This window comes from Loxodonta africana, chromosome 22, assembly GCF_030014295.1.
Source record: "Loxodonta africana isolate mLoxAfr1 chromosome 22, mLoxAfr1.hap2, whole genome shotgun sequence".
In the NCBI taxonomy this organism is placed as follows: Eukaryota; Metazoa; Chordata; class Mammalia; order Proboscidea; family Elephantidae; genus Loxodonta; species Loxodonta africana.
Window position 1 is genome coordinate 66,580,802 of NC_087363.1, and position 25,115 is coordinate 66,605,916.

A 25,115-nucleotide genomic window follows, 5' to 3' on the forward strand; every position below is an offset into this window, starting at 1 on the left:
GGCAATAAGAATCTCAGATAAAACAGACTTTAAAACAAAAATCACCATAAAAGATAAGGAAAGACATTATATAATGATTACAGGGACAATCTACTATGAGGACACAACCATAATAAATATCTACACAACCAATGACAGGGCTTAAAAATACATAAAAACAAACTCACACAGCACTGAAAAGAGAAACTGACAGTTCCATAATAATAGACGACTTCAACACACCACACATGGTCAAAGACAGAACATCTACAAAGAAACTCAACGAAGATACAGAAGGTCTAAAGGCCATAATCAACCAACTTGACTTCCTAGATATATAGAGAACACTCCACCCGATAGCAGCAAAGTACACATTTTTTCCAACATACACGGAACATTCTTGAGAACAGACCACATCTTAAGCCACAAAACAATCCAAAACACTGAGATAATACAAAGCATCTTCTCTGATCAACGCCATAAAAGTAGAAATTAATAAAAGAGCAAGGAAAAAAAAAATCAAATATGTGGAAACTGAGTAACGCCTTGCTTAAAAACCACTAGGTAACAGAAGAAATCAAAGATGGAGTAAAAAATTTCCTAGAATCAAATGAGAATGAAAACACATCATACCAAAATCTCTGGAATACAGTAAAGGCAGTGCTCAGAGGTCAATTTATAGCAATAGATGCATGTATCTGAAAAGGAGACAAAATCAAAACAGAGCAGAAATAAATGAAATATGGACTTGAAAAACAATAGAAAGAACCATCAAAACCAAAAGTTGGTTCTTTGAAAGATCAACAAAATCGTCAAACCACTGGCCAAACTGACAAAAGGAAAACAGGAGAGGATGCAAATAACCCAAATAAGAAATGAAACGGGGGACATTACAACAGACCCAACTGAAATAAAAAGGATCATAACAAAGTACTATGAAAAATTATACTCCAATAATTCGAAAACCTAGAGGAAATGGACAAATTTCTAGAAACACACACTACCTACACAAACTAACACAAACTGAAGCTGAAAATCTGAAAAGACCTGTAACAAGAGAAGAATTGAAAAGGTAAAAACTCCCAACAACAGCAAAAAAAACTCTGGCCTAGATGGCTTCACTGAAGAATTCTACCTAACATTCAGAGAAAAGCTTGCACCAGTACTACCCAAACTATTTCAGAACAGAGAAAAGGAAGGGATACTTCCAAATTCATTCCATGAAGCCAGCATAATCCTGATATCAAAACCTGGCGAAGACACCACATGCACACACACACAAAAAAGAGAAAACTACAGACTAATATCTCTCATGAATATAGATGCAAAAATTCTCGACAAAATTCTAGCCAATAGCATTCAGCATCATATTAAAAAAAAAAAAATCCTGACCAAGTGGGATTCACACCAGGTATACAAGATACTTTTTATTATTATGGTTCAATATCAGAAAATCAGTCAACGTAATCCACCACATACATACAACAAAAGAATCACATGATCATCTCAATCAGCAGAAAAGGCCATCAATAAAGTCCTATACCCATTCCTGATAAAAACTCTCAATAAAATAGGTATAGATGGGAAATTCTCCAACATTATAAAGGGCACATCTATACAAAATCAACAGCCAACGTCATTCTTAACCGAGAGAAGCTGAAAACATTCCCCCTGAGAACAGGAACAAGATGTCATTTATCACTATTCCTATATTAAATAAAAAAAAAAAAATTGTGCTAGAAGTCCTAGCTAGAGCAATAAGGCAAGAAAAAGAAATAAAGGGCAGCCAAATTGGTAAGGAAGAAGTAAAACTGTTCCTATTTGCGGATATGATATTATACACAGAGAACCCAAAAGGCTCCACTAGAAAACTACTGGGACTAACACATTCAGCAGAGTTGCGGGATACAAGATAAACATACAAAAATCAGTTGGATTCCCATATACCAATTAAGAGGAGTATGAGACCCTGATACCCTTTTAACTCAGTACTGAAATTGCTCCTGAGGTTCACTTTTCAGCCAAAGATCAGACAGGATCATAAAACAAAATGAGAGTAATGAGCACGCCAGACCAGGGGCAAGGACAAAAAGGCAGAAGCAGACAGGAAACTGGTAAGGGGAAACTCAAGGTCAAGAAAGGAAGAGTGTTGACGTGCCATGGGGTTGGCAACCCATGTCACAAAACAAGAGGTGTATTAACTGTTTAATGAGAAACTGATTTGCTCTGTAAACCTTCATCTAAAAGTACAATTAAAAAAAAAATGTAAAAAAAAATATATAAGCACTCTATATTTTACACTTTATACATTTTAACTGAATGGGATAATTGTACTGCCCATATGATTAAATTTCATCTTAGGGTATGTGCTCAGAATAACATAGCATCTGGAATGTAGGTAAGGAGTCATTGCTCCGTTAATAAATAAAGTGCCCTTATCCCTTGCCACCCTCCCAAGTGGATATGAGAACACATCACTTGGTCCAAACATTTCACATATATAACTGACTTCATCTCTCTTTTTTTTATCCTAACAGCCTCTATCTTTCGACATAAAAAAAATAACCACTAAATCCAGAGACAGTGCCGTCGAGTCGATTCCGACTCATAGCGACCCTATAGGACAGGGTAGGACTGCTCCATAGAGTTTCCAAGGAGCACCTGGTGGATTTGAACTGCCGACCCTTATGGTTAGCAGCCATAGCACTTAACCGGTACGCCACCAGGGTTTCCATATAACCACTAGTGGCATTTAATTCAACACACTGAGTACCTACACTATGTGCTAAGTATTGTGTTAGATACTAAAGTACAAAGATACTCAAGATGCACTCTATGCCCTTCAAGGAGCCATTTAAGTAATGTTAAATGGTACTATGGAGTCCCTGGGTAGTACAAACAGTTAAGTGCTCAACTGTTAGCGAAAAGGTTGGTGGTTTCAGTCCACCCAGAGGCACCTTGGAAGACAGGCCTGGTGATCGGCTTCTGAAGGGTCACAACCTTGAAAATCCTGTGGAGCAGTTCTACTCTGTACGTGTGCTGTTGCCATGAGTCGACATCAACTTGATGGGAACTAACAACAACAACAAATGGTACTACAGAAGCTGCTATGTGAGCACACTGAAAGGGCACTGACACATATTTAAGACAGTTGAGTTGAGAAAAGTTATCTTGGAGAAGATGATTCTAGAACTGAATTTTAAAAGATGAAAAGATGTTGACCAGATGTATAAAAGGAAGGGAAGCAAGGCAGGTAGAGATGGCACCACATGGCCACATAGGACAGGGTGAACTCAGAAGATATTCGGGGGATTACACGTAGTTTGGCATTCTGAGAGACACAGGATGCAATGGAGAAAGAGGCTAGAAATAGACCTGGACACTCAGGCATATTTCCTGGTGATAAACATGACTGAAAAAGCTTAACTACAAAAATTACATAAATCTATCTGGTCATTCATTCCCTCTAGTGTATGGTCAAACAGACAAATAAGAAAAAACAAAGGTTTTATTTGGACAACTAAATACCACTCTACCCCTATTCAATTAAAAAATGAAAATGATAATATCTAGTTTGAGAAGCACTGTGGTTCTTGAAAGATAAAGAAGCAATAGGCCAAAGAGTTATTAACAAGAAGACGAATTCCTATGACCTTTAGAAATCCCAGTTCAGGAAATATCTCAAGGAAGTTAACTAAAACAGGGGTGCGTGTGGAGGAATCTTGTAAAAGTGTATTTACAATTAAGCTTTTCATACAAAGGAAAAAATAAAAGCAAACCCTTGTTTAGTAACTCAAAGATTAAGTGAATTATGGTATATTATGATGACATATTCTGTAACTATCGAAATGATACAGGTAGAATATTAATACATGGAAAACTACAATGACAAAATGGTATCCACATGTAAGATTACATTTGTATAACATTCAGAATTAATATAACACAATGGGTTCTCAATATGGGCATTAACAAGGATGCATGAGCTCTTTTCTGTATCTCAAAGAGCTTACTGGAAACTATTCTTATTTATAACAAAGATACATGGACTAATCTAATCATTCGCTATCTTTGCTACGGTTAGATCAACTCGGGGGAATAATAACCAGTTGATAGGCACATGTTACATACAAAACACATTATGTGTCCTTAGTTTAAAAACGTATATGTAAGAAACAATTACTTAATATAGTTTATGGTTGTAACTCAAAACATGGGGTTCATGGAGGTAGAAACAACATAAAAATGGTTATTTAGAGTAAAAAGGTTACAAAATAGTATTAAAATTAACATAGTTGTAGGCACTTAAGTCTGCTTTAACTATAATTTAAATCAAAGCAAGAAAAAAAGTAAGTTATTTTCATGATTCAGACTTACCAATCCTTCAGCTGGGTTCTGCTTCTCAACTAGTTTGTCATCCTTTGTGCAGTCGTCTTCTGAACAGAAACCGCCTCCAGGTTTTTGATTTGTAAGGGAAGACGACTTTTTATTTTTCAACAAGTGTTTGAGGAGTTCATTCCCTGCATCTCCTTTGGCAGCAGGGCCCCCGACAGGAAGAGGAGGGCTCTGTGCTGAGGAGACAGGGTGGGCTACAGCTTTTTCTTCCACCTTATTATTGGTTTCTTCCTCCAATTTAGGCTCGTCTCGGCCAGGGCACTGCTCTGTCTCAGCCTGTTCTGGTTTTGCCTCTTCAGTTTTGGCAGGCGTTTCCATGGAGAGCTTATCCATCTCTGGATTTGCATGAGTCCGTTGATTTGGAGTTCCTTGTGAACAATCAGTAACGGGGAGTTTGTTTTCTGATTCTGTGCACGGCTGGCCGGCTGCTGCATTAGGGGTTGTTGGGCCTACTGGTTCCACTGACTCTTGTTCTACTTGCTGAGGAAGCTCACTAGGTGTATTCACTGTAGGAGTGGAGGTAGTTTCTGAAATGCTTGGAGTCAGTGGAGCAGTTACATCTGAATGAGGAGTTGATGGTGCCTTGGTGGATTCTGCATCATCATCTTTTTTCTTTTTTCTCGTTCTTTTCTTTTTCCCTTTTTCGTCTGGGATTATGTCAGAATATAACTGAATCAGAGACTGGTTTGATCCCGGGTAACTTTGTCCATGGGTTACAGCAGGTTCTTGGCCACATGGAAGACCACTATTTGCTACTGGAAGTGCTGCTGGTAATGCAGGTGTAAAAGAAGGCCTCAGCTGGGACTGTTGGAAGCTGGTCCCAGGAAGACTTCCATGCATCTGCTTAACGGAATGGAAATTTGGGCTTCCACCAGGAACTGATGGCGCATCAGGCACAAATGAGGGAGGCCCTACCTGTCTTCGCTCGTTTGTTTGCATGAAAGTATGGGTAGGAGAATTCATAGATCCTTGTTGTATGTTCTGCTGCTGCAAAACCTGCCCCATTTGCTGTTGGTGTTGTGGAGATTGCTGAAGGGGTCTTGGAGGTTGCATGAAATCACAAGGTAAGTCAGAACTGTAGAATGGAATCTGGGGCACAGATGTCCTACTACTGAGCTCTGAGCCCATCATGCCATGTTGCTCCATCTCCATCCTCTGCTGCAAAGCTCTTTGTCTATCTACTTCTTGCATGAGTTGGATTCGCTGTCTTTCCTGCTGTTCTCGTAAACGTTCCTTACGTTCTCGCTCTTGAAAGCTTTCACTAAAGGGGTTATTGTCATCAAATTCTACCCGTGGTGGTGGTCCACTCTGTGGATTTGCATTTGACACTGTCCCTGGGGCTGGTGTGCAAGTTTTTATCGGTAACTGGGCAATTGGGGGTGGAATCCTAGGAGGATTGAGGGGCAGGTGAGAAGGAGCATTAGTAGGCTGCCATCCAGGTAAACTGTGCATTCTGGCAGGGCTGGTATGGCCAGGAATGACTGCTGTGTGTTGCTGGTGCTGGAGCTGCTGTGGCACCATAGGGAAGTTGGGCTGACTCATGGAGGGTGGAGGGGCTCCTGGAACAAGGGGTGGCTGTGGCTGGACACCAGGCATAATGGTAGGTGGGGCCATTGCACACTGCTGCTGTTGCTGTTTGATGCGGTAATCCTCAATCAGCTCTGCATGCTCTTTCTGTTGTTTACGAATCTGGAATAATAAAATTCATCACTGCTTATTTACATACACTATAAGTATCAAACTAAAATACTCGCTGATGATAATGGAGCTTATACAGAAAGCAATTAAAACCTAGAAGGAAAAATATTTTGTGTAGGCAATGGCAAAACCAGAAAAAAATGGATTGTTAAGTCTTAGCCAAATATTTCATTGTCTATATTTTTTAATAAGTTTTTTCTAAAGGCATCTGTAAAACTTCTTTATAGGTGAAACACCAAAAACAGAAGCTCCAAAAGCATTTTTCGGGAGTAAAAAACATGAAGAACAGCTTACTGGTGAAGTTATAGACTATTTAAACTACACGCCTAAAAGCAGGATAAAACAATAAACAAAAGGTATATAGTAAAAAATCAATTGTGATGCCTTAGAAGTTACATTAATACATACGATTAGAATAACTGTGAGATTTAACTCCTTAAACACTTAAACGTGTTAAGATTTCCCTTTTTAAATACACAAAATTGCACGGTATTTTAAAACGAGGTGACTAAATAGCTGCTTCATCAGCACGTACACCACACTCCTCCCCTAGGTTAAAAAGACCAGATTGGTAAAACTCTTTGAATTTAATGAAAAATGTCTGAAATCTATATAAGCTCTGAGGTAATATCTTGAATAGTTTCTAGATAAAAACCAAACCCACTGCTGTTGAGCTGATTCTGACTCACAGCATCACTGTAGGACAGAACTGCCTCACAGGGTTTCCAAGGAGTGGCTGGTGGATTCGAATCGCCGATCTTTTGGTTAAGATCCGAGTTCTCAACCATTGTGCCTAGGCTCCTGCAGCAGTGACTGACTGGTGCTGGTGAATTCACTCATTTAAAAACTCTGAGCCTCCAATGTGTGCCAGCTACTATGTACCAAATAACAATAAAAATGTAATCCATGTCCTTGAGGAACTCAGCGTCTTATTTAGGGAGGTAGGGTAGGAAAGGATACAGTATGATAGACAACTCTTTCAAAGCCATTTAATTTGGGGGTAATTATTATATTACACTGAACTCAGTAGTTCAAATAGTTTTTAAATTTATTTTCGTGGGTTTCCCATGCAGACTAGCAATATTCTTTGTAAAGAATGGTGTCTGGACTCCTCTCTGATAGTTACATGACTCTTATTTTCTTGTCTTTCCTGACCAGTTTGCTGGGCAGAACTGAGGAGTTACCATTTTATTGGTGGAGCAATTAAATGGTAAAAATATTTTTAAAAGAACGTTTACCTGCGACAAACGTGGGCTGAGAGTGAATTTAAAGAGAAAATAAACCTCTCATTCTCAATCTGGAATAGTTCTAGTTTTAAACAATAGGAATTACATTATAATCACCTTATTGTTGATAAATTATTGTAGTAGCTCAAAGATAACACATCTGAGTCCAATTATTAGCTATAAGCGAACATGTCGCCTACCCTTTAAAATTACTCACCAGTTTCTTCATTTGTAAGACGGTGCTAATACCAACTACGGCAGAAGCTTGTAGAGAAGGTTAAATAAGATAATGTATGTGAAGGTGCTTACTAAAGTGTCCTGCACACAGAAAGCATTCAATTTTTCTTGAGTCAATCTACTGTGAATCCCAACCTTTCTAGTATTAACATTTTTTAAAATTTTATCTTTAAAATTAGAATTCAGCAAAACTGAATTTTTTTGGTGTACAAATTCTATGAATTGTACACACGTAGAGTTTCAAGTAGCTGCCACCAAAATCAGGATGCAGAAGAATTCCATCACTTCAGAAAACTCCCTAATGCTGCCTCTTTGTCGTCAAACACTCCTCCCCTCATTTCTAACCCTTGACAAGCACTAATCTATTCTCCATCTCTGTAATTCAGTCACTTCAAGAATGTTATAAAAATGGAATTATACACAGTATAACCATTTGGGATTGGCTTCTTTTATTCAGCACAATGCTCTTGAAATCTGTCCAGGTTGTTCCACGTAGCAACAGCATGTTCTTTTCTCTTGCTAAGTAGTATACCATTGTATGGATGTACCAGTTTGTTGGTGGTATATCTACCAATATTCACCACTGAAGGAATTTTTTTTTTAATAATTTTTATTGTGCTTTAAGTGAACGTTTACAAATCAAGTCAGTCTCTCACACACAAAGTTATACACATCTTGCTACATACTCCCAGTTACTCTCCGCCTAATTAGACAGCCCGCTCCCTCCTTCCACGCTCTCTTCTCCTGCCATTTCGCCAGTTTCTAACCCCCCTACCTTCTCATCTCCCCTCCAGGCAGGAGATGCCAACATAGTCTCAAGTGTCCACCTGATCCAAGAATCTCACTCCTCACCACCATCTCTCTCCAACCCATTGTCCAGTCCAATTCATGTCTAAAGGGTTGGCCTCAGGAATGGTTCCTGTCCTAGGCCAACAGAAGGTCTGGGGTCCATGACCACCTGGGTCCTTCTAGTCTCAGTCAGACCATTAAGTCTGGTCTTTTTATGAGAATTTGGGGTCTGCGTCCCACTGCTCTCCTGCTCCCTCAGGGTCTCTCTGTTGTGTTCCCGTCACAGCACTCATCGGTTGTAGCCAGGCACCACCTAGTTCTTCTGGTCTCAGAATGATGTAGTCTCTGGTTCATGTGGCCCCTTCTATCTCTTGGACTCATAATTACCTTGTGTCCTTGGTGTTCTTCATTCTCCTTTGATCCAGGTGGGTTAAGACCAATTGATGCATCTTAGGTGGCTGCTTGCTAGCATTTAAGACCCCAGGTGCCACTCTTCAAAGTGGGATGCAGATTGTTTTGTTAATAGATTTTATTATGCTAACTGACTTAGATGTCCCCTGAAACCAAGGTCCCCAAACCCCTGCCCCTCCTACGCTGGCCTTCGAAGCATTCAGTTTATTCAGGAAACTTCTTTGCTTTTGGTTTAGTCCAGTTGTGCTGACCTCCCCTGTATTTTGTGTTGTCTTTCCTTGTGCCTAAAGTAGTTATTATCTACTAATTAGTGAATACCCTCTCCCCTCTGGTAATCACAAAAGAATGTTTTCTTCTCAGTTTAAACTATTTCTCAAGTTCTTATAATAGTGGCCTTATACAATATTTGTCCTTTTGCAACTGACTAATTTCACTCAGTACAATGCCTTCTAGGTTCCTCCATGTTATGAAATGTTTCACAGATTCCTCACTGTTCTTTATCACTGCGTAGTATTGCATTGTGTGGATATAACATAAATTATTTATCCATTCTTCTGTTGATGAATCTTTTTGCTATTGAAAACAGTGCTGCAATAAACATAGATGTGCATATATCTGTTTGTGTAAAGGGTTTTATTTCTCTAGGATATACTCCAAGGAATGGGACTGCTGGATCGTATGGTAGTTCTATTTCTAGCTTTTTAATAAGGAAGCGCCAAATCAATTTCCAAAATGGTTGTACCATTTTACATTCCCACCAGCAGTGTGTAAGTGTTCCAATCTCTCCACAGCCTCTCCAACATTTATTATTTTGTACTTCTTGGATTAATGCCAGCCTTGTTGGAGTGAGATGGAAGCTCATCGTAGTTTTGATTTGCATTTCCCTAATGGCTAATGATCATGAGCATTTCCTCATGTATCTGTTAGCTACCCGAATGTCTTCTTTTGTGAAGTGTCTGTTCATATCTTTTGCCCATTTTTTAATTGGGTTATTTGTCTTTTTGTAGTTGAGTTTTTGCAGTATCATGTAGATTTTAGAGATCAGGTGCTGATCGGAAATGTCATAGCTAAAAACTTTTTCCCAGTATGCGGGAAGTCTTTTTACTCTTTTGGTGAAGTCTTGGGGTGAGCATAGGTGTTTGATTTTTAGGAGCTCCCAGTTACCTAGTTTTTCTTCTGCATTCTTAATAATGTTTTGTATACTACAGGGTCGCTACGAGTCAGAATCGACTTGACAGCAGCGGGTTTGATTTGGTTTTTGGTATACTGTTTATGCCACATATTAAGGCTCCTGACGTTGTCCCTATTTTTAATTCCATGATCTTTATCATTTTAGATTTTATATTTAGGTCTTTGATCAATTTTGAGCACATTTTTGTGCATGGAGTGAGGTATGGGTCTTGTTTCTTTTTTTTGCAGATGGATATACAATTATGCCAGCACCATTTGTTAAAAAGACTGTCTTTCCCCCATTTAACTGTTTTGGGGCCTTTGTCAAATATCAACTGCTCATATGTGGATGGATTTATGTCTGGATTCTCAATTCTGTTCCATTGGTCTATGTATCTCTTGTTGTACCAGTACCAGGCTGTTTTCACTACTGTGGCGCTATAATTGGTTCTAAAATCAGGTAAACTAAGGCCTCCCACTTTGTTCTTCTGTTTCAGTAATGCCTTATTTATCTGGGGCTTCTTTCCCTTCCATATGAAGTTGGTGATTTGTTTCTCCATCTCATTAAAGGATTTCATTGGGATTTGGATCGGAATTGCATTAAATGTATAGATCGTTTTTGGTAGAATAGACATTTTTATAATGTTAAGTCTTCCTATCCATGAGCAAGGTATGTTTTTCCACTTACGTAAGTCTCTTTTGGCTTCTTGCAGAAGTGTATTGTAGTTTTCTTTCTATAAGTCTTTTACATCTCTGGTAAGATTTATTCCTAAGTATTGTATCTTCTTGGAAGCTATTGTAAATGGCATTAATTTGGTGATTTCCTCTTTGATGTTCTTTTTCTTAGTGTAGAGGAACCCAACTCATTTTTGTATGTTTATCTTTTATCCCGGTACTCTGCGGAACTCTTCTATTAGTTTCAGTAGTTTTCTGGAGGATTCCTTAGGGTTTTCTGTGTATAAGATCATGTCATCTGCAAATGGAGATACTTTTACTTCTTCCTTGCCAATCTGGATGCCCTTTATTTCTTTATCTAGCCTAATTGCTCTGGCTAGGACCTCCAACACAATGTTAAGAGCGGTGATAAAGGGCATCCTTGACTGGTTCCCGATCCCAGTGGGAATGCCTTCAGGCTCTCTCCAGTTAGGGCAATGTTGGCTGTTGGCTTTCAATAAATGCCATTTATTATGTTGAGGAATTTTCCTTCTATTCCTATTTTGCTGAGAGTTTTTATCATGAATAGGTGCTGAACTTTGTCAAATGCCTTTTCTGCATCAATTGATAAAAATCATGTGATTCTTGTCTTTTATTTATGTGGTGGATTACATTAATTGTTTTTCTAATGTTGAACTATCCCTGCATACCTGGTATGAATCCCACTTGGTCATGGTGAATTATTTTTTGATATGTTGTTGAATTCTATTGGCTAGAATTTTGTTGAGGATTTTTGCATCTACCTTCATGAGGGATATAGGTCTATAATTTTCTTTTCTTGTGGTGTCTTTACCTGGTTTTGGTTTCAGGGATATGCTGGCTTCACAGAATGAGTTTGGTAGTATTCCGTCCTTTTCTATGCTCTGAAATACCTTTAGTAGTACTGGTGTTAACTCTTCTCTGAAAGTTTAGTAGAACTCTGCAGTGAAGCTGCCTGGACCAGGGATTTTTTTGGTTGGGAGTTTTTTGATTACCTTTTCAATCTCTTCTTTTGTTATGGGTCAATTTAGTTGTTCTACCTCTGTTTGCGTTAGCTTAGGTAGGTAGTGTGTTTCTATGAATTCATCCATTTCTTTTAGGTTTTCAAATTTGTTGGAGTACAATTTTCCACAGTAATCTGATATGATTCTTTTAATTTCAGTAGGGTCTGTTGTAATATTGCCCATCTTATTTCTTATTCGGGTTATTTGCTTCCTTTCCTGTTCTTCTTTTGTCAGTTTGGCCAGTGGTTTATCAATTTTGTTGACTTTTTCAAAGAACCAGCTTTTGGTCATGTTAATTCTTTCAATTGTTTTTCTGTTTTCTATTTCATTTAGTTCAGCTCTAATTTTTATTATTTGTTTTCTTCTGGTGCCTGTGGGTTTCTTTTGTTGCTCTCTATTTGTTCAAGTTGTAGGGATAATTCTTTGATTTTGGTCCTTTCTTCTTTTTGGATGTGTGCATTGATTGATATAAATTGGCCTCTGAGCATTACTTTTGCTGTGTCCCAAAGGTTCTGATAGGAGGTGTTTTCATTCTTATTGGATTCTATGAATTTCTTTATTCCATCCTTAATGTCTTCTATAATCCAGTTTTTTCTGAACAGGGTATTGATCAGTTTCCAAGTGTTTGAATTCTTTTCCCGTTATTGATTTCCACTTTTATGGCATTATGGTCAGAGAAGATGCTTTGTAATGTTTCAATGTTTTGGATTCTCCTAAGGCTTGTTTTTAAGGCTTGCTTTATCACCTAAAATGTGGTCTATTTTAGAGAATGTTCCATGTGCACTAGAAAAAAAAGTATACTTTGCAGCTGTTGGGTGGACTGTTCTGTATATGTCTACGAGGTCAAGTTGGTTGACTGTGGCATTTAGATCTTCCGTGTCTTTACTGAGCTTCTTTCTGGGTGTCCTGTCCTTCACTGAAAGTGGTGTGTTGAAGTTTCCTACTATTATTGTGGAGCTGTCTATCTCACTTTTCAATGCTGATAGAGTTTGTTTTACATATCTTGCAGCCCTGTCATTGGGTGCATAAATATTTAATATGGTTATTATCTTCTTGGTGTATTGTCCCTTTAATCATTATATAGTGTCCTTCCTTATCCTTTCTGATGGATTTAACTTTAAAGTCTACTTTGTCAGAAACTAATATTGCAACTCCTGCTCTTTTTTGATTGTTGTTTGCTTGATATATTTTTGTCCATCCTTTGGGTTTTAGTTTGTTTGCGTCTCTAGGTTTAAGGTGTGTCTCTTGTAGGCAGCATAGACGGAGCTTGTTTTTCAATCCATTGTGTCACTCTCTCTTTATTGGTGCATTTAGTCCATTTACATTCAGGGTAATTATGGATATGTATGAATTTAGTGCTATCATTTTGATGTCTTTTTTTTGTGTGCTGTTGACAGTTTCTTTTTCCCACTTAATTTTGTGTGCTGAGTAGATTATCTTTATATATTGTCCTTTCCTCATATTTGTTGGTGTTGTTTTTGTTTCTCCTGAGTCTCTGGTTTTTTCTTGTATCTTATATTTTATATATAGTTTGTCTCCTTTGTGGTTACCTTATTATTTACTCCTATTTTTCTAAATTTATCCAGTCTGTGACTCTCTGTCTTTTTATTGGTGCATTTAGTCCATTTACATTCAGGGTAATTATAGATAAATAAGTTTTTAGTGCTGTCATTTTGATGCCTTTTCATGCGTGTTGTTGACAATTTCATTTTTCCACATACTTGTTTGTGCTGAGGCGTTTTTCTTAGTAAATTGTGAGATCCTCATTTTCATAGTGCTTGACTTTATGTTGAGTCATTACGTTTTTCTTGGTTTTTATCTTGCGTTATAGAGTTATTATACCTTTTTGTGGTTACCTTATTATTTACCCCTATTTTTCTAAGTAAAAACCTAACTTGTATTGTTCTATATCGCCTTCTATCACTCTCCATATGGCAGTTCAATGCCTCCTGTATTTAGTCCCTCTTTTTGATTATTGTGATCTTTTACCTATTGACTTCCATGATTCCCTGTTATGTGTATTTTTTTTTTTTAATTAATCTTAATTTGTTTGTTTTTGTGATTTCCCTATTTGAGTTGATATCAGGACGTTCTGTTTTGTGACCTTGTGTTGTGCTGATATCTGATATTATTGGTTCTCTGACCAAACAATATCCTTTAGTATTTCTTGTAGCTTTGGTTTGGATTTTGCAAATTCTCTAAACTTGTGTTTGTCTGTAAATATCTTAATTTTGCCTTCATATTTCAGAGAGAGTTTTGCTGGATATATGATCCTTGGCTGGCAGTTTTTCTCCTTCAGTGTTCTGTATATGTCGTCCCATTCCCTTCTTGCCTGCATGGTTTCTGCTGAGTAGTCAGAACATATTCTTACTGATTCTCCCTTGAAGGAAACCTTTCTTTTCTCCCTGGCTGCTTTTAAAATTTTCTGTTTATCTTTGGTTTTGGTGAGTTTGATGATAATATGTCTTGGTGTTTTTCTTTTTGGATCAATCTTAAATGGGGTTCGATGAGCATCTTGGATAGATATCCTTTCGTCTTTCATGATGTCAGGGAAGTTTTGTGTCAGGAGTTCTTCAACTATTTTCTCTGTGTTTTCTGTCCCCCCTCCCTGTTCTGGGACTCCAATCACCCGCAGGTTATCCTTCTTGATAGAGTCCCACATAATTCTTAGGGTTTCTTCATTTTTTTTAATTCTTTTATCTGATTTTTTTTCAGCTATATTGGTGTCGATTCCCTGGTCCTCCAGATGTCCCAGTCTGCATTCTAATTGCTCAAGTCTGCTCCTCTGACTTCCTATTGCGTTGTCTACTTCTGTAATTTTATTGTTAATCTTTTGGATTTCTACATGTTGTCTCTCTATGGATTCTTGCAACTTATTAATTTTTCCAGTATGTTGTTGAATAATCTTTTTGAGTTCTTCAACAGTTTTATCAGTGTGTTCCTTGGCTTTTTCTGCAGTTATCCTAATTTCATTTGTGATATCATTAAGCATTCTGTAAATTAGTTTTTTATATTCTGTATCTGATAATTCCAAGATTGTATCTTCATTTGGGAAAGATTTTGATTCTTTTGTTTGGGGGGTTGGAGAAGCTGTCATGGTCTGCTTCTTTAAGTGGTTTGATATGGATTGTTGTCTCCGAGCCATCACTGGGAAACTAGTTTTTCCAGAAAATCCGCTAAAAAAAAAATGCAGTCAGATCCCTATCAGAGTTCTCCCTCTGGCTCAGGCTATTCAGATGTTAATGAAGCCGCCTGGGGAGGGTGGGGGAGGGAACAGAGATAGGAGAGTAGCACCTCAGAATATAGCCAGAGTTGCTTGTCTTGCTTGGAATGACTATTATATCTGAGATTCCCGCGGGGCGCGTCACCTATGTGTGCTGGCTGTGTGGAGATTGCCCCCGGGGGGTCTGGCCCGCTGGAGGCACGGTCAAGATCCTCCTCTTCCAGCCCCACGCGCAGCATCAGGGCTCCCCTACTGGGACGGTGCACTCTCGACTCCAAAATCAGTCGCTGCCTCCCGGGGACTTCTCGTCCCTCCAGCCGCGTGGCCGTGCCGCCCCCGAGAACCAGTTGGGCCTCCTCCCGGGGTTAGTTCAGATGGGTGGAGCAGGTCCCTGTGCTTGTGCCGTGACCGAGTGTCCCGGCTGGGACGCTGTTCTCCCTGCTCCAATACCAGTTGCTGCCTCCCAGGGACTTCTCCTACCGGCTGCGTCCCACGCCGCCCGCGCAACCCGGCTGGTCCCCTTCCCGGGGTTAGTTCAGGGGGGTGGAGCAACTCTCCGTGTTTATGCCGTACCTGCGTCCAGTCCAAATCCCTGCGGGACGGTTCCCCAGCTCGGACGCTGCTCTTTCTGCTCCAAGACCAGTCACTGCCTCCCGGGGACTTCTCCTACCGGCTGCGTCCCACGCCGCCCGTGGAACCGGCTGGTCCCCCCCTCCCGGGGTTAGTTCAGGCGGGTGGAGCCGCTCTCTGTGCTTGTGCCGTACCTGACTGGTACGCTGGCTCCAGGCTCTGGAAACAATCGCTGCTTCCCCGTATTAGTTCGTTCTCCGTCTCTAAATCTGTGTTTGTTGTTCAGGGTTCGTAGATTGTTATGTATGTGATCGATTCACTTGTTTTTCCGTGTCTTTGTTATAAGACGGATCCGAGGTAGCGTCTGCCTAGTCCGCCATCTTGGCTCCGCCCCCCTATTTTTCTAAATTTAAACCTAACTTTTATTTCTTTGTATTGCCGTTATCTTCCTCTCCATACGGAAGGTGTATGATTACATTTCTTAGACCCTCTTTATTATTTTAATGTTGTCTTATATAACATCGCTGTTACCCTGTTTTGGGCTTTTTTTTTTTTTTTTTCCAATAATTTTGCTTTGTTTTTTTTTGGATTTCTCTGTCTGGGTTGACTTCTGGTTGCTCTGCCCAGTGTTGTAGTCTTGGGTTGATACCTGATATTATTGATTTTCTAAACAAAGAACTCAGTTTAGTATTTCTTGTAGTTTTGGTTTGGTTTTTACGAATTCCCTCAACTTGTGTTTATCTGGAAATGTCTTAATTTCACCTTCATATTTAAGAGACAGTTTTCCTGGATACATGATTCTTGGCAGGCAATTTTTTTCGTTCCATTTTTTAAATATGTCATCCCATTGCTTTCTTGCCTGCATGGTTTCTGCCAAGTCCGAGCTTATTCTTATTGGCTCTCCTTTGTAGGTGACGTTTCGTTTATCCCTCGCTGCTCTTATAATTCTTTTTATCTTTGGTTTTGAAAAGTTTGATTATAATATGTCTTGGGGGCTTTCTTTTAACATCTGCCTTATGTGGAGTTCGATGATCATCTTGGATAGAAATCTTCTCATCTTTTACATTATCAGTGAAGTTTTCTGCCAACAAATCTTCAACAATTCTCTCTGTATTTTCTGTTATCTCTCCCTGTTCTGGTACTCCAATTACTCGTATGTTATTTCTCTTGATAGAGTACCACATGATTCTTACGGTTTCTTCATTTTTAAAAATTCTTTTATCTGTTTTTTCTTCAAATATATTAGTGCCAAGTGATTTATCTTCGAGTTCAGAAATTCTGGCTTCTACTTGCTCAATTCTGCTCCTCTGAGTTTCTACTGAGTTATCTACTTCTATAATTTTATTGTTAATCTTCTGAATTTCTGATTACTGCCTGTCTATGGATTTTTCCAGCTTATTAAACTTTTCACTATGTTCCTCAATAATCTAATTTTTTCAACTGCTTTATTTGTGTGTTCCTTGGCTTGTTCTGCGTATTGCCTCATTTCCTTTCTGATGTCTTGAAAGGTTCTGTATATTAAACTTTTGTATTCTGCATCTGGTAATTCCAGGAATGCACTTTCATCTAGAAGATCCCTGGATTCTTTGTTTTGAGAGCCTGTTGAGGTGATCTTTGTCTGTTTCTTTATGTGACTCGATATTGACTCTTGTCTCCGAGCCATCTATAAGTTATCGTATTAGTTTATGCTTGCTTACTGTGTTGTAGCTTCTTTCTTTGTTTTGTTATACCCAAATGGGTTGCTTGAGTGAGCTGGCTTGATTATTTTCTCCTTTGGAGCTCGGACGTCCTGTCCCCAGATGGCTAGAGCTTTTAATCAGGTAGATCATCCTAGGAGTCCATTCAGTTTTCTTGTTTGAATTCAGCCTCAGGTTTCCAGGTAGTTGATCATCAAGCGTGTGGCAAAGGCTCTTTCCTACAGTCTTAGAGGGGCAGTATCTGATTGCAGCAGGGGGTCATGTTCTGACCAAGGCAAGGGGCTGAGAACCGACCCTGAGTGTCATTGAGGAAAGTGTGTCCCTGTTCCCCAGTGCATGCAGGTGGGTGTGTTCTGGAGACGGACCACAGGCACCCAAAATTTTTGGTTGTAAGGGACTGGGAGGTACCAGTTATCCCTGGACCCGTCGCAGGTAGCTGGGTGACCTGAGTGGAGCTACCACTCCTTAGGTCCCTGATGTGGGTAGGTGAGGACCTTGTTTAATAGGCAAAGCAATGTCAAACATCAAATACCTACGTCTCCATCGCACAACTGAAACGGATGGAGTCGGCTAACAAGGGCCTATTCTCCTGAAATAGGCCCACATAGGTCCATGCAGAGAGGAAAGGTGTTCAAACTCCATGGACCATTTTTATGCCTGGACAGGAGCCGATTCTGTCCTGAGCCCCCAGTTAGTGGAGGTAGCAAATTATCTTTTCCCTCAATTGCAAATGTTTTCCTTTCCCAAGGCTGGGAGGATGGCTCTAGGTGTTCAACAGTGCCTATCTCAAGCCCAGGGAATTCGACCACTAAAGCCAGGTTGGGGGTGGGGGGGCACGGTAAAATATACACAAGTACTTAGCTTTTGCCGAGTGTGCTGTTCTTCTCTGGTTCCAGAGTGTGAGTATGCTGTGTGGCTGGCTGCTTCTCCCTGAGGAAACTGTGGCTGAACGCTAGTATCAGCCCGCCCCCGCCACTCTGGGAACAGTCCCTGAGGGCTCCTCGTGATTCAGGTCCCATAACTGCTCTCTGCTTCTGAACTGTCTCTTCCTTCCCCTGCCCGTCAGTTCATTTTCTAAGTCTGCCTTTGAAGCTCAGGGCTCCCATCGTGTCACAAATATACTTGTTTCACTTGTTTTTTCGGGTCTTTGTTATAAAGAGGGCTCGCTGGAAGCATCTGTCTATTCCACCATCTTGGCTCCGCCTCACCACTGAAGGACATTTGAGTTATTTTCAGTTTTTGGTGACAATGAACAGAGCTGGTATAAACATTCATGTGCAGATTTTTGTTTGAATCTAAGTATCTTAGGCTGGATTCTCTAGAGAAGCAAAACCAGTGAAGTGTATATCTGTATATACAGAGAGAGAGATTTTTCTCAAGGAAATGGCTCGTGTGGTTGTAGATGCTGGCAAGTCCCAAGTGTGTGGGCCAGGTGTCAGGCTGGAGGCTTCTCCTGATTCACATAGCTACAGGAGCTGAAGAACCCAAGATCAGCAGGTTAAGATGGCAGGCTGCTGGCTCACAGGCTGCGGAGGCTGACCAATCCCAAGGCTGGCTGGCAATACGGCAGGCTGCTGGCTCAAGTCCCAAGAAATCAAGGTCAGATGATGATGATGAGCCGGATGCAGGATCCAGAGTAAGTGAGTGAGCTTTCTCAGAACATCCAAATATTGGATGCATGCAACATCTCCAAGGAAACTCCCCTTACAAGTGACGGCTGATCACATCAGATCTTATCATGGAAGTGATTACACTGTGTCACAAATGGAGGATAACTATATCATTCATTACGTAATGCCAAGCCACTGAGAATCATGGCCCAGCCAAGATGACACACAACTTTAACCAGCACACTAGGTTTTCAATTCATTTGGGTCAATAATGGGGTGTCGACTATGAACCTGTTTTGAATGCTATTTTATTTTTAAACAGAAACTATAAATGTTACTTCTTTTTAAGTGTAATTGTTATTTCAGTTTGATAATTTTGAGAAACATCTAGTTTATAATGGAAGATAAGAGAAAAATGGTTTCATTTTTCAGGAGGAAGTCATTTGCATAAGATGTACCAATGTATTTTACGATCAAAACATTTAGAAGGGAGGAAAAAAAAAAAGCATTTCATGAAAAAGAACCATAGTGGCTCAAATACTATATGTGAATTCCACTAGGAACTAGGGAGAAGAAAGTACACAGTAAAGAAAACATCAACTACAAGTGAAAAGATAACTTCTTGAGGCCCTGATTCTTGTTTCCACCTAAACCCCGGATTTCACGTTGAGCATTGCCCTCAGGAAAACTAAACGCTCTCAAATGATGTAGTAATATGGTCATTTCATAGTGATTTCTTGGTGCAGGGGAAATAACTGAGTATCCCTAACTATACCAGTGTTGCTGAAGAGTATGAAAACTGTTCTTCTAAATCAGAATTATGAGAGTTAATGTCCTCAATGGCATTCACTGAGTATGTGCTGTGTGATTACTACTCTAGGAAAGGACTGGGCTGTTATTCCTTCAGTTAATAATAGGTCACAGACCTGTCCCTTTTTGGCAGCATTTTTTGTATGCTGTTTGACACTAATCATCAATTCCATACCATTAATGAATGACACTCAAAAAAACATTCTACTCATTAATTATTGATGGTTTCTATTTTACACACTTATTACCTGTTCCAGTTGTTTCTGAACCATGGTTTGCTGCTCAGTAACATGCTTGAGTTGTTCAGCATCTTCTTCTGGAAACTCACGTCCAGCTTTCTTGGCAGTACGTTGCTTAGCTGAAAGGGCCTTCTTAGATTTTCTGTGTGCACCAATTTGTTCTTCAAGATATTTCTGTTGCATCTGAAGAAGCTGTTGGGTCTCCTGAAGCCATTCTTCATACTGTTTACGTTGTGAATCATCTAAAGAAAAAACGTAAGATTCATCTGTTAATTTTCTAACATTATAAAAGTTACGCAAATCCATTCTTTAAGGAAATGCAGTTGCACTATAATCTTTGAATAGATAATTTAAAAGCACTATAATTAAATATTAGACCAATATTTAACTATATAAAGCAGCAGATTTTAGAAAAGTAATTTTGAAAGCCAAAGAATGCATATTCTTAGGATACTTAACAGTTACAAACACTATAAATCCAGTCTTAGAAAAGCAAAAGACTTTTATCAACTGAAATGTTTTTATCTATTTAACTATCAAATACTCTAACCCACAACTCAAACTATTAAGTTACATCATCATTTTATTAATTCAACTTAGCAGATTTTGAAAAGACAATGTTCTCAACAAAAGTGAGGCATAACCTATTAAGGCCCAGAGCATGGATTCAATCATCATTTCCCATGCTAATTTCTCTTAGTTTATAAGGTTTCCCTATTTCTTTAGCAAAGAAAGGTCCTAAACAGAAAGAAGAGAACCGAAAATGTTTTAGAACTGACTAATGCTAATTCTGTGTTTTATTTAGAGGAGATTCGTTACGTTGAAAACATCCGTAATTTTTATCAATTTTATAATTTATAGTTCTGTAAACAAAGGGAGGTAATAATTTATCAAATAAAATCTTCTTCACTTTTATGACTGCCATTAATATCTCCATATATAGTTATCTCTCTTCATCTTGTAACATATTCCTTATTCTGTAAGGGCACTTTATTGCATTGAAACTAACTCCAAAAAAAAAAAAAAAAAAAAAGTCGTTTTATGGTAGTGAAATTCTGAATATACCTTTCTGACTCACTACAAGACAGATAAATGAATGAATACAATTCTAAAAAGGACATTAGCTGAAAAATAACATCATCGATAACAGAATATTGTCATACATTAAGAATCCAACCAAAGCCAATGGGCACAATAAAGCCAGAAAAAGCCAGTTGGTTACAATAGTTTCCTTGTTTTTAATGCACATATGTATTCAAATTATAATCAATTAATGCAGGGGGATTTGAAAAGGTCAGACTTTGGGTTCGTTCCTCAACCCAGAAGTTCCAGTATTATGTATGAACTTGAAATCTAGTCTACTAAATTTGAAGGGCATTTTTAAAGAACAGGCTTTTTCACAAGATTTCAGAAGTTCTGCTTCTGGTAGAATGAGACCTACCGCAAGGAAAGCCTTTCTGGTTTCTGGAACCAGGAGAGCAGAGGTGAGCAAAATGAAAAATAATGGTGAAAAAGAAGTTAGCTAAACAGTCTGAAGATTTCAGAAAGGTTTAGTTTGGGGAGAACTTTAAATACTATCCTGAACCACCTTGGGACCCCTGAAAATAACTAGAAAAGGATTCAACGGCGCATTGCATATTTGACCTTCACACCATGCTGCTAAACCCAACTTATTTCTAAGCATATTTCCTTTGCTTTTCCCATTTAGGGTCCTTGACATTCTCGGAACACAGCCTTTAGACCAAGAAGTGGCCTAATTTTATAGACTGTAAAGTGCCCAATCTATATTCAAAAACAACAGCAACAACAATATTGAAGAGAACTGGGAAGAGGATTTTTCTATATTAAAATACTCATTCCTAACTATAATTCTTCATGCACAGCAAAAAAAGCAGTGAAAATACATGCCTTGAAGAAAAGACGGCCTGGCAGGGAGTGATGTTTGCTACAGACGAGGGCACTTAGGCCTAAAATAACATACCTAAACTACCTCCAAGTTTTCAGAAGAATACAAATAGAGTGCAAACAAGCAATCCCCAGAAATCATATAACTTATTAGATTTATACTTACTGACAAAGCCTGGACCAAAATTTGGAGGATTAGGCCTAGAAATCTGATGTGTTATACTGCCATCCTAAAATAAGTAAAATTTATAAATAGGTTTATTCCACATTTCAGTTAAAGGGGAAAAATAACTAAAAAAAATTATGAAAAAAAAGAAAGAAGGAAAAAGAAATGGGAGGGAAAAACCGAACGAAGTTTAATTTCCTCAAACCAATCTTTAAAGGTTGGCTTTTCATTAAAATGTCTTGTGAATTAAGTAGTAACAACCTAATTTCTGAAAATTTATAACTATGTCTGAACTACTGTATTTTCTAGGTTTCAGCTGAATAACAATTATGTTTAAATGATTATTCACTAGAAATATAATTCCAGGGAAAACTAATTATTGGTAACATTAAGCTAGAGATCCTTGTCACCATCTACTTTTTGATGAAGTCTATCTGGCTTCTTCTGCATCTAGACTCATTTAAATACAGGTTTTAGATTTTACAAAATTCCACTCTACAGCACCAAGTTATCTATAACAAGAACCAATTTCTCTTACATGCACAAGTAATACAAGAAAAATACATAAATTACAAATATTAGTCTTCTTTTCTAATTAAATGTTTTATTTGTTCCAGGGTAACTGAATAGTTACTAATCTCACAATTCCCTGGCAATAGTCTGATAAATTTACCCAGTTGTTACAAGTTCTGTTGGACATAAGCTGTATATAAGTAACGATTATAAATGATAACAGCAGCCAGAATGCACTATGTGCAATCCTTAGAATACTGCAAAGCAGGTGGTGTACTACGTGATAGAGCAAAAAACAGAGGTTAAAGAACTTGGCCAACATCACACATTAAATGAATAGTAGAACTGAGATTTTCTTTTTAACTTGACTATAAAGCCTATGCTTTCCCCTTTCTATCAGATGGTATCTCCCTTCTTTTAATAATGAAAAGAACGTAATTATCGGCATAGTAAATCTGAAGTATAACTGACAGGGCAAAAAGGGAAATTTCACAGAGACATATAGTAGGTAGCTTTCTCTTTTTAGAAAGATACTAAAAAAAAAAAAAATCACCGAAGAAAATACTATATGAAATGAGCAATTCTCTGGACACTGCTTGACACTAGGAACACAGTTTATTTAAATATTTACATTTAAACCCAACTGGTATAAATGGTGAATATTCAAAAAGCTAAATTATCTCAAAGAATAAACAGCAGAAAAGGACCACCTGTATCTAAAGAAAATGATTATAATCACTATTTTCTGTTTATAGCAATTTACATTTTAAACTTAATAGATCAATTCCAAAATTCAGGATATAAAAATGTCCTCCTGAAGTTTAAAAAAAAAAAACCCAAAACCCAAACCAAAATACCCTAAGCAATTAGTTTTCCCCCCAGTTATTTTCCATCTTTAAGTATATAGGTCTTCTCAGAAATTATATTCAATTTTTTAAAACTTTGTCTTCCTTAAAAAAAAATAAATAAAACTTCGATTTATGTTGAGCCAATAATCTATTTGGCAGTGCTCTAAGCCTACCATCACTTTCTAGAGCTGGGGCTTCACTATACACTCAAATTTGGTGAGAACCTCAGAGCATTCTAGAGTGACCAGTTACAAGCAGAATTACCTGAGTCATCGCCTGTGGTATGAGATTCTGGCCTTCACTGTTTTGTGCTCCAGCCACTGATTGACCCATAAAGGGGAACCTGTGAAAAGGAGGCACAAAGTATCAAATGAGGAGCATTCAGAAACTATTTTAAGTACTTAGGAGTTTTCTGTTCAGGAAAGAGGAGAGTAATGACAGTGCATTCCCTCATCAAAAACACTGACTAAAGCCCCATTTTTTTGTGTGTAGCAAGCACATTTAACCCTCACTATACTTTTTTTTTTTTTTTATACCTCTATCAGGAAATCCTGGTGGTGTAGTGGTTAAGTGCTACAGCTGCTAACCAAGGGGTCGGCAGTTCCCATCTGCCAGGTGCTCCTTGGAAACTCTATGAGGCAGTTCTACTCTGTTCTATAGGGTCGCTATGAGTCGGAATCGACTTGACGGCACTGGGTTTTTATACCTCTATCAAGTGTATACTCTTAGTACCCTCATTACGTATGTCTAAAGGACGATTCGGTGAGATTAAGTAACTTTCCCCACAAGAACTAGTAAGGCTGAGAGAAAAAGGCAACTAATCTGACTCCAGAGGTTTTACTCTGTTGTATGTCTCACAGTAACTCAAAATAACATTAATTTCAATCTTTCGGATAAAAATACAATGAAGACTTAGGTTTAATCACATAAATTCTAAGAAAATTATTTCTTGTTCCAATCTTTATTAAAAAAAATAATTGGTGGCTTAAATATTTTATATTTTAAAATAAAGGCTGTGTATCTCAATTAAGAAGCTTCACACATTTTTGTAGGCTTCTATAGCTAATGTTAAAGCAAACAGAACTAATAACTGAACAAGTCTATATGATTAAAAATATTTGGCAAACTGTTATTTATTCTAAGTTATAAAATCTTCTTAAGACATCAATGCTTAATATGGCAACATTTGCTTTTGAGTTGCCAAATGCTTAAACACATCAAGACATACACATGACAAAATTTCCAAAATATATTCCAAGTATTATATGTTAGTATTTAACTGCTGTTAGAGTCCAGAATAGACACTTCCGGCCCCGGCCCCGCTACAGCCGTGGTCTGGAATATCTCTTAATCCAAATATCAGTCACTGACTATAGCTCGGCTGTTAACCAAAAAGGTCAACAGTTCGAATCCACCAGCCCATCCTTGGAAACAGTTCTACTCTGTCCTATAGGGTCAGTATGAGTTGGAATTGACTTGACGGCAACATGTTTTTTGTTTGTTTAATATCACTTCCACTTCTTCAAAGCACTCAACAGAAGAGTAAACAGTACACCTTATACCATGACTAATTTATCAGTTTATATCTGATTGGTAGAGATGTGATGCTGAAAAAGCAGAGTTCTAATTCCAAGGTCCATATTATAAGCTGTTAATAAATGCTGCACAATAATGAAAATCATCAGAAACCACTCTGATGTCAACAATGCTTCTCAGCCGTTTTTCAAGAATTTCAACAGCAGAAAAACAAAACAAACTATACCCTTATGGGCTTCAAGTTTCTTTGATGCATCATGTTTATTTCATTTTTTACTGAACTTTAGATGAAAGTTTACAGAACAAACTAAGTTTCTCATGCATCGTGTTTATTTTAATTTGATGTAGGTTTTGTATTCAATTCCATAATAATCTACATTCCTTTTTTTCCCTTCA

At 38.3% G+C, this 25,115-nt stretch overlaps 1 protein-coding gene across 17 annotated transcripts in view; it reads right to left on the reverse strand.

Annotated features, from left to right (window-relative positions):
* Positions 1-25,115, reverse strand: part of KMT2C (lysine methyltransferase 2C) — a 395,919-nt gene that overhangs the window by 41,120 nt on the left and 329,684 nt on the right. For all 17 annotated transcript variants that reach the window (XM_064275087.1, XM_064275080.1, XM_064275084.1 and 14 more), the window contains 4 exons: positions 23,448-23,526; positions 21,823-21,886; positions 19,761-19,993; positions 4,357-6,063 (listed from right to left, as the gene is read on the reverse strand). In XM_064275087.1, the coding sequence (XP_064131157.1) occupies positions 4,357-6,063; positions 19,761-19,993; positions 21,823-21,886; positions 23,448-23,526 (2,083 nt within the window). The remainder of the gene's footprint in view (positions 1-4,356; positions 6,064-19,760; positions 19,994-21,822; positions 21,887-23,447; positions 23,527-25,115) is intronic.